Here is a 10783-nt window from a genome sequence, read left to right on the forward strand (position 1 = left end):
TCTGATCATAAACGAATTGGTAACAGGTCATATAAAATGTCCACAGTATTTATATATATGATTTTTTGGCAGTCACAGATTATTCCTCTATTTTTATTATATAGTCATGTTCCACGCTTTCCTGAGTGTTGCAGTGTGACTTTACAACAATAAAATTGTATTTTTTTACATCCGTGACCACTTTTCACATGTAAACTAGTAAATGTAATGTTCATAACCCAGCATTGTGTTTCCATTAATGTAAGCTCTCAAATTGGTGCCAAACTTGATGTCTACATTTTAAAATGACAGGTAACGTAAATAACTAACTGTATCTTTCAAATGTCTATCAGCTGCAGCGGTGTTAGAATGCTGTGTTGCATGGAAGCTCGAACATTCATTGTCTTAGTCTTATGGACATTTGAAGTAAGTTTAAAGAATGCACTTTCACTTCTCAATAATGACATTTGCTTAGAAGTTTGCTTTGAAACATATATCGACACGCATCCGTGCATGGTGTGCTGCTTTCGGTCTAGTGATAATAGAACTCCTTTACGCTGCCACGGTGGCTGAGTGGTTATGGCGCTCGGCTGCTGGCCCAAAAGACGCGGGTTCGATCCCGGCCGCGGTGGTCGAATCTCGATGGAGGCGAAATTCTAGAAGCCCGTGTGCTGTGCGATGTCAGTGTACGTTAAAGAACCCCAGGTGGTCGAAATTTCCGGAGCCCTTCACTACGGCGTCTCTCATAGCCTGAGTCGCTTTGGGACGTTAAACCCCCCAAAACCATAAACCAGAACTCCTTTACATAACCAACAAAGAAGAACTATCAGTTCATGCTGGTGGCCTGATGTAACTAGTCACAATCTATCAGGCGAATTTTGGTTAAAATTACAAAAAATGCCTGCTGTACATATAATTTAACATGCTGGCCAACACCTGTCTCTCATTGTAAACCACAGAGGCTGAGAGCTGTGCTGGTTAGAGTTTTGTGACAGTAGCACACAGCAATATGCAAAACTTTTCGGGGATCCTTTTTTATCAATAGACTGATGGTACCAGCAGCAGCCGCCTATGCTGCATCTAGGTTGTCCACCTACGAGTTCTTTTAAGCACATGTGTACTGGGGGGGACTGGAAGAACACCCCAGAGGAAAAGGGCATTTCTTATTTTAGATCTGTGCTCAGTGACGAGATTGACTGGAGCTTTTTTTTAAATTTTATTTCTCCCCCTTTTGTTTACCCGCCAGCTCTCTGGACAACCAGTCGACCTGCACGGACAGCATGGAACAGGTCTGTGGCATTTCAGTGGACAGCAGGCTCAACTTGGCATCGGTGCACCTGTGAGCGCAGCCGTCCTGCCAGAGAGACAGCGGAGCAGGCCTGTGTTCTTCGTGCGTTGCTCCTGGAGAAAGCATTTAGAAACTGCACCCCTCCCCATGCTCGCCCGTCTTGCACTGGCCGAGGAAGCACTCTCCGCACTGTAGCATACCGTGAATTAGAGTGACCTTTCTTTTCTCTCCTCCCGGTACCCGAATACACCAAGATCACTTATCGTACAAGTGCACATGTTACAAGGGAAGAGAAAAAAAGGGGACTCTGAGTATTTATTGCTGTGTCACGTATCTCTCATCTTTGTATATAACAGCCCAACTTTCCTGTATTTATGAGGGCAGTGAGCACGTAAAATGAAACAAAAGAAAATGTGCTGAGGTACATAGAGATCAAGGCTGCACTGCCACACCCCAGAAGAGCTAGTACATTAAATTTTACTTGTACACATTTTTGTTTCTGATCACAAAATTTCCCAGTCCTGATTGTTTGTGCAGAGTGACTGTGTGCTGGTAGTGGATTCACCTCCACAGCCGAGCATGGGGCAGTTGTGAAAATGAGCAGTCATGATGGGTGCATCATGCACTGTGTTGAAAGTGCAGTGAAAACATACCCATCACGTTTGTGTCAGAAGCCCAAGCTGCAGAGCTTCTATGTTGTGTTGTGCAATGATTCCTTTCAAAACATGAGCTTATATGAAGACAGATATGGGAGCTGCAATACAAGCCTGTCTTGAAGCATTCCTTTTTATAGTGCGACCTCTCGCGAAAGCTAGTGGGTATGTCAAGGTTAAGACGTTAAGACGCACCAGGAAAAATTACCAAAATGGACTTCACTCAAGTCAGCACTGGTACAACATCCAAAAGTGCTGTCCAGGACAAGAGAATGCTGCTGTTCCTTTGGGGCATGATGAGGTGGTTGGCATGTGGCAGTGTCTGGCTGTGCTGTTTGGTGGACGTACTGCAAGATTCGTGCTTTAAAGTGCATAGTTGTAGTTGCCAGATGGCAGGCTATGACAGTGTGGTTCTTGCAGTTAAAGCCTTTCTCACAGCTTGGCCTGCTGTGGCTTTCTGCCTTTTTCACTGCCTCTTGGAGTGCAACTAAATAGTCGCATTTTTATCGGACAGTTGACACTGCAGCATTGTTGCAGCTGTCAGAATTTAGCCATTGTCATTAAGCATGAAGATGGCATCTACTTTTGTGCTGTGCAGTTAGCTAATTTTACATGCCTGTGTCTTTTTTCTATACTAGAGAGAAAGTGTAGCGATTTGACTATAAGGGAAACATTTTAGGTTTTTAGGTGTGTTTACAGAAGCTGGTTAAGAAAAAGTGTCGGAAATTATTTCCCCATTAATATAGATTTGAATAATTTATGATTCAAAGATTTTTTAGGAAACAAAAGTTAACCTAACTCTCAGAATAGAAGTCATGCATGCTTTTGTCTGAACTCCTTTTAAATACTGTGACTGGAAAACGAAGCCTCTTATTTATTCAAATCTTGACTTGTTCATGTCAGTGCCCAACTAACATTATTTTATTTTTGTGACACAACTACACATCTGCTTCAGACTGTGAAGGTCTGGGCCATAGCCACCAAAAAGTATGTATGAGCCAAACAGATGTGTGTTCCAACACAATATATCACTCGCTGTCATTCATCGCCATAAAAAGGTTATGGAAAAAAAAAGTTTTTGTGTGGTAGCTTTTTAGAAGGTAGCATTGGTTGTTTCTTTGCCATATGATACTTTAACCAGCGTTCAGCAGAGCTATATTTTATGGCATAAATGTATGCTAGCTTTTAGCATGTTTTTACCCTTTCTACCCTTACTGGTAAGTGGATTGTGCAAGTGTAAAAGCATATACTGCATTTGACCACTTTCATACTCACTGCTCTTTTGAAGTGTAAAACTCGGGGAGGTTTCATGACTTTCATGACTGGAACCACATGAATATTTATTTGCAGTTTTTTATGCCTACAGTAATCGAATGTGCATTGAAAATGATGACAAGTTGGGACTGCTTAAATATGGTAGCTTGACATCAGCAACAGTGAACATCATTGTAATCTTTCCTTGTCAATTCAAGGCTGACTGATTATAGCTGTGATAAATTTTGGCAGTTGCATCTTTAAGCTGCCTGGCAAAGCATAAGCTTTTGTTGCATTCAGAAGGACTTTCTTAACCCGATTTGTCAAATGTAGTTTGTGCTTGGCACTTAGCACTGGCGCCTGAAAAGGGCAGAAAACAATTATAAGCATTCTTTGTTTCTTTGTGTGTGTGAGGTAGTGTGCTGGTGCAGCATTTATTTAACACACACTAAGCATAGTGACTTATGCATTTCTTCTCCCTTTATGAACTCTGAGGCATGAAAAAGTATACTTATGTTTACTCTAAAGTAATTCTTTACACCTTACCCTGTAACAAAGTAATGTTCAATGGCTTTTCTTGAAAACAGGTGTTTTTGCTAGCCCATTAAGCATGAAATACTGAGTGCTGTGTTTCTTTTACTTTTTCATTTTGTATTGAACATCTCTGTGCTTGGTGGCGATCAGTTCAAAATGCTAAACTTCTGCCATGATTGCTTCTGGTGTAGAAGCATACGAAAATTTATCACATTGAGTTTTGGTTGTGTTGGAAACACTGATACTTGGCTTAAGCATCCTGCAAAGTTCGTGTGTTGTGATTGCTACGTGAGTTTTCAAGTTTTATGCATGATGGGCTCAACTTCCAATATTTTTTGCTTGTGCTTAAACAGTGTTTCAAAACAAGTTTGCTTGTGCTGGTGAAAAAATATGCTCTGTTATAAATGCCAATGCAGCACTACCACAAGTTGCCTGGCAAGAAATTCTTGTGGCATTAGTGTTGCCTGTATTATGTCTGCTATCCGATATATATATCAAAGTGCTAAATTTATAGGATCGGTCATTGACCTTGCCTACTCACAGGAGGGAGCTACTTTAATGCTCTACATATTTTGGACGATAAGGTATCGTGTAACTCGTGAAACAGGAAGTATATGCAGTCCCATGGATATATTCCATATAGTGACAAATCTACTCAAGCATTATTCCACTTGTGTGACTGGGGCTAATTTCTTTGACCCCAGTCTAATTTTGTATTTAAGTGATGATCCAAATTGTATTTCTGTATATAAAACACAAGTATTTCAAGCTGGGTTTCTTAATTAAAACAAGAACTGGTATTGTGCAAACAGCACGTGCTATGTAAGCATATTCGTGCTAAGTAAATTGTTTTTATATAACCGTACACAAAATTGTCACAGCTATATCCTATGGTTGAAGTACTGTGTGTGTGTGTGTACATATAAGGGTATTTGTAGATACAGTATACTTTATAGAGAATTATATAGCCACACACATTATACTTCTGTTTCACAGTATACAGTGACACAAGGAAGGCAGGATGTGTACACGGCCATATATATATGTATTCGACAATAAACTAGAATCTTCCCCCTGCAAACTTATGGCTCTTTCTTCACAGAGATTTGTGTTCGCATCTCTGGCATCAACTGAAGAGTTCTGAACGAAAGCGAAGCACATAGATCCATGGCATGGATCAGCTGAGACATTTTAATGCTGGGGTAAAGGCTTTGAGCACCTTGAGCTTGGCACTAAACCGCACAAACTTCAAGTGCGGCAAGGTCCCACTTGCCATGCCACCGCAGCTAAGGGGAAACGCCAAGTCCAGCAAGAAATGGCTTGCCCTGGCCCATACCCCATGACTGGTTGCTGTGCCAGACTGCACCAGCATGCTCAGCAGAAGTGGTTACCCTTGGTGCTAATGTGAATGTAAGGCATAAACGCAGCAGACATCAGGCACCTCTGACCAGAATTACTAAGTGCTTCAACTGCAGTCAATATTTCGCCGCAACTATTAAGGAAACCTCTTTGGTTACAGGCGCAAAAACAGACACAACACAAGGCAGAAAGACAGGATGGAGCGCCTTTCTGCATTGTGCTCTGTCTGTTTTCATGCCTGTAACCAAAGATGTACAGTTACCAACTTGCTCAGCAAGACATTCTTTTAAACTAAGAAAATGTCTGGAAAACATTTCCCCCTCCGTTCATGCGCACCACTACAACCATAGATCCAGGGTTAACTACGTTAAACAGCTCCCCTGTAGTATATACTGTATACATGGCAACATACGGATGCAGTAAATTCTGTCAAACTTCAAGGCAAACTTGAAAGGTCTGTATAAAAACGTGTTTATTTGATCAGAAGTTCATCTTAACAGAAGTGCCCCAAAACAAGCTATCTGAGCATGCTGGGTGCTCTGAAATATATGTTGCATGAAAACAGTGAATAAAATTGCCTTTCAGCAAGAGGATAATTGCAGATAGAACATTTATTGCACTGTGCATGAAGTGCACAGATGAATGAGGGCATGAAACAAAATCACATCATCCTACTTGAAAACATCATTGGTCTAGTTATCATTTTTCACTGTCTCTTTTCTCCACCCTCTTCCGCAGCGCGCCCGACGTTGGTGTTTGTTTTGTGTCTTCATCAGAATTTTGCTTTCCGAGCTCCGGCTCCAAACACTCATCGAAGGTGCACAGTTTAGGTGCGAGTCCGTGAGGTAGCGCCGTCCGGAGCATAGCTGTCAACTCTACGAGCTGGTGCACAGCGCGCCTTTTCGCTCGCCGCAGGCAGTGCACATACAGCACAGATATGAAGCTATATCTGCGCTCCACTAACACGTGTTGCGGCACCGCGCCAGTTGAAAATTCGGCGCCAAAACCGTAATCCTTTAAATGCGCTGCACGTGACGCATGCGCAATGGTGAGATCTGGCTATGTCAGAATTTTTCTGCGCCGAACGCAGGCAAGCACAAAGGCGCCCTGTCTTTTCTGCAGCAGCAAGAAAGGTTCCCCCCAAAGAGACCGCACTCCTGCAAGTCAGCTTCCCCACACTATGGCGCTAAGGTTCGCGGGAGCTATCTTGTTGGGGTGAGCTTTCTTGCAAGGAAGCGTTTTATAATAATCTATCTCACAAGTCATTTACAGCGCTGTGAAGGCTGTGGTGATCTGAGCCAGTCAGAACGGTGCGCGCCATATAAATGTGTTCTAACGCGCCCCTCACCCCGCGACTGGTGGCTCCATCACTGGGAAAGAAAGAGCACCAGCGTCCAGCTGCTGCTGCTCGGTGGCAGCCATGTTTACAAATTGTGGCGCACTTTTGAACAGGCCTCTGCTGGGCTGTGTTTGTGCGGAGTTTCTCTGCTAATTTAACCAGTGAATGAAACGCTCGCTATGCTTTCAAAACAGCATTCCGTAATGCTTTTTCAATTGCTGCAATAATATGAGCCACGTCGCAGACAGCAGTGGGATGAGATTGCGAAAACAAACCTCTCCCAGTTTGCACGTGACTTCATGGCCGTCATCATTTGGTCAAGTGGGCGCGGATGCTAGCTTTCACAGTGTACACCACAGAAGGTGGAGATAAGGGGATTAGAAAAACGCCCAGGCTTTCACCACGCATTCTAGTCCCAAACATGGCGGCTTTATTCATTTTAGCTGAGTTTGGAGAGAAAGAAGTGCTAAACGATGAAGAAGATGCCATTGATGAATGCATGGGCTTCTGTGAGAACTCCTCCAAGAGATGCACAATAGAAATACTGCATAGTGTGGCACATGCATAACTTGAGGCCGCCGCGGTGGCTGAGTGGTTATGGCGCTCGGCTGCTGGCCCGAAAGACGCGGGTTCGATACCGGCCGCGGCGGTCGAATTTCGATGGAGGCGAAATTCTAGAGGCCCATGTGCTGTGCGATGTCAGTTCACGTTAAAGAACCCCAGGTGGTCGAAATCTCCGGAGCCCTTCACTACGGCGTCTCTCATAGCCTGAGTTGCTTTGGGACGTTAAACCCCTATAAAACCAAAACCAAACCAACATGCATAACTTGGATTAGCATGCAAATTTTAAATGTAACAGTTTACATACACCACTGACTATAGCATACATGGCAAATTTACTCTTGAAAATTAATTAAATTACATTACTAATTAATTTATTAAGAAATGTGTGAATGTAATTAAATTACATTAATATTTAATGTTCGTAAAAACTAATGACATTACAGTATTACTTCCAAAAAGTAAATCATTTACGCTTAAATTACTTTTTGGTCTTTGTGCATACAAAAAAAGTAAACAGTAAAAGTAATACCACTCTATCTGGACTGACACATTCTTTTAGTCCTCTGCCAAATTCGGTCCCGGCCAACTATTCCCTTTCTTTTTGTTCTAGCGCAGGCAGTTACAAAGATAAGGCAACGCCAACAAAACAAATAGAACAGAACAATGGCCGAACACTTGACAAAAAAAAAAATGAGCAGTGAACTCAACGCCTTGCTGCCCGGAGCTGTCTCCACTTTTACGAGTTTCTAAAGGAGGCTGTTTATCGCCTCGGCGGTACCAGAATCGACCTCTCTGCTCTGAGCCGGAGTTCCCGGGTTTGAATCCGGTGGCGGCGGCGGCGTTTGGACGGAAGCGAAACGCAAAAGACCGGAGCCCTTCACTAGGGCATCTCTTTCTCTCATTCTTTCACTCCCACCTTCCTGCCTTCCTTCACGGCGCGGTGGTGGTGATGAAAACATTTAATGCCAAGCAATGCAGAGGAACTCCTTCCCCCCCCCCCCCCATTACATTGCATGAGGCAGCCCTTAATTAATTAGGAGGCTGCCAAAGGACTTCAAAGGAGAGCCCTTGGAGGGCTATCCGCTTCAGGGCGACGGTGATTATCCGGCGCTGGTCTGTAGCAGCGGAGCTGGCCAGGAGTCTCAGTATGACTCCGATGTGGTCGGGGATGGAGGGTGTGGGAAGGTAGGGCATGTGAGGAGGACATGAAGAAAGCCTCCCGGTTTCCTGCAGAGCTTACAGGAAGAGATCTCGAGGAACTGATAGGGTAGCGCGCATGAAGGAGGAATAGGGTAGGGAGCAGTACGGGTCTGCAGTCGGCGCCATTGGGAGGTTAGGGTTAGGGAGGGAGCCGGCGGTGCATAAGGGCGCCGGGTATCTCGACAGTGGGTAAGGATGTATCTCTGAAAGTAAGCAGACGCTCTTGCGATGGCGGAGGGGGGTCCAACTTCGGCCCGGAAAGTGAGACCTCGGGCGAGGGAGTGGACCTCCTCGTTACGCAGGAGGCCTGCGTGCGTGGTTCGTGTGTCCACTGAGATGTGAATTACTGCGCCAATTCTTTTCCTCTACTACCACCTTCAGCCTGCGCTCGGTAATGTTCGCGCCATGCTCATTTTCGACGGTTTCCCCTCACTCATCGTGGCGACAAATGTAACCATGCAGGCACCATTGTGCCCTTACCTTAGCCGGCACATGGGAGTGTCTAGGCGCGCTCCTGGCTTGTTTCTTTAACTGCGGCATGCGCCACCTGCCCTTTCGGCGCCCTAAGCACAGCCTTGAATCAATTGCTGCTTGCGGGGTGGCAGGGCGGAAGAGCACACTTTCATGCTTCAAAAAAAAAAAATCTCTTACTACTACTACTACTATTTGTGCCTGGATCTGGCAAGACTGCGTAGCATCACTGCTCACGGAGAAGCATATGCTGCTTTCCTCCTTTTTTCCCCTCAACGGCAACGTTGCGATAGCGTCCCGATCCTTCCTAGCGCACTGCACGCCGGACCTCCTGGCGCGAATGTCACCATAAATTAGCGGCAGCGGCAAACGTGGTCTCGGCCTCGGCAAAGCCACGTGTTTGCGTCGCCGTTTCGGAAACCTTCCCTCCCCCCCCCCCCCTCCCACGTGCACCGCCAACCTCCTCTCCTCGGGAATTGCGGCGAGCGGTAGGGAAGGGCGCAACGTGTTGCTCTGCTAACGCTCCTAGTCGATTTGCGGGACGCCGCTGCCGGCCGGCCTCAAAGCAGAAGTTCCGAGAACCTGCTGCCCCGAGGATATCAGGATTCGAGCTGGGGCGCTGGCGCCCGCTGCACGCCCGTGCTGACACACTGAAAGGGCGGGGACCGGGCTGCAAAGCAGACGCCACCGACACCATTATAGGGAATGACTCGGAAAGCGAAAAATCGGGGGGGGGGGGGGTGGGGGGGGGGGGACGGCTTCTGAGCACGTGGCTTGTGAAGGCTTGCTGCGTGACGTGATTGCTTTTTTCCTCCGTATTTTTTTCCTCCATGTTCAGTGGCCGCAGCATGGCCTATACTGGGGGCCCTAGCACGACCCTTTATACAGTAGGTCGTGGGCCGTAGTTAGGATGATGATGATGATGATGATGATGGGTGCGGTGAGGTCGCGTGCAAGCAGTACTGCTCCCATCACTGAACAAAAACTAGCCTGCACCACACCGAAAATTTGACGAGCGCTTCTTTTGCAATCTGAGAGAGGGGGTCGTTTCCAATTCCTAGTATGGTTTGCCGGGCTTACCGTCCCAAAGCTTCTCACGGTATATGAAAGACGCCATAGTGGAAGGCTCGGTATTATTTTAGCGGGAGCTACACTAGGCTACCAGTCGAACATTACGCGATACATGCGAGAGGAAAGTTGTGCGCATGCGCCGTTACCATGGCAACCGGAGAGGAGCAGCGGGTGCGCCGCGCGCTTCGTCTCCGCGCGCCCGCTCCACCGTTGAAGGTGAATGTGACGACACGCGGATGAGCAGTTGTGCGCATGCCCCGATACTATCGTAACCAGAGGCCCCACACCTGCGCCGCGTTCGTCACCACCGCCTTGCCGCACGAACCGCGCGTCGTCGCATGTGCAGCATTGCGTATAAAAGGCTGAGATTTAATCGGCGACTGTATTGAAACGCTTGATATGGATGCACAGAAGGAAGCGGCTGGCTACTCAACAAACAGAGAATAAGCGTCAGGAGGCGAAGAGAGCAGCGGAGACGCCCAAACAGAGAAAGGAACGCCTTGCCAAACGGAGACGCCATACTGCCGAGCGTAATAGACGCCGCATAGCCGCCGAGATGGAGCCTATGGAAGGCGTCAGTCAACGGGAACCAACCGAAGAGGATGTGAAGGCCCGTTTGAAGGAGACTTTGTGAACAATCCGTTTGGACACATTTGTAGTGTGTGACAGACTGTGGCACCAAAAGGACTTGACACCAGTGAGTAATCCAATGTATGACACTTTGCCTTTGGCATTACCAGAACAAGCTCAGCCAGGGAAACGTAGTACCTCCCGCTACGTATATCCTGGCATAGCGGATCTAAGCAAGTGTCCGGACCCCGTGGAGTATCTGTTACGGGTCCAATTGGACTTATTTTTGGAAATGTGGCAGAGAGTATGAAGGATGCTTCACTCCCGCCACCGGTTGGCCCGGTATTGCACTGCCTCCGTGATCGGCCTTGTCTTTAGCGGGTCTTTACTATCCTGTCTTTCTATCCCATCTTTCAACTCTCCTACTATCTGCACGTGGTAGCGATTGTGGCTCGGCTTGAGCCAGTGAGCAGGTCTGTGCACTTTCCTTTTCTTTCTTCC

General features: G+C 46.4%; 1 protein-coding gene across 6 annotated transcripts in view; it reads left to right on the top strand.

The window, feature by feature from the left end:
• The window catches only part of rols (zinc-RING finger and ankyrin repeat domain-containing protein rolling pebbles), a 300381-nt gene extending 295592 nt beyond the window's left edge, over positions 1 to 4789 (top strand). For all 6 annotated transcript variants that reach the window (XM_077669033.1, XM_077669036.1, XM_077669034.1 and 3 more), the window contains one exon: positions 1226 to 4789. In XM_077669033.1, coding sequence (XP_077525159.1) covers positions 1226 to 1322 — 97 coding nt within the window. In that variant the 3' untranslated portion in view covers positions 1323 to 4789. The remainder of the gene's footprint in view (positions 1 to 1225) is intronic.
• Positions 4790 to 10783: the final 5994 nt, after the last annotated feature.

This window comes from Amblyomma americanum, chromosome 6 (assembly GCF_052857255.1).
Source record: "Amblyomma americanum isolate KBUSLIRL-KWMA chromosome 6, ASM5285725v1, whole genome shotgun sequence".
NCBI classification, from domain to species: Eukaryota; Metazoa; Arthropoda; class Arachnida; order Ixodida; family Ixodidae; genus Amblyomma; species Amblyomma americanum.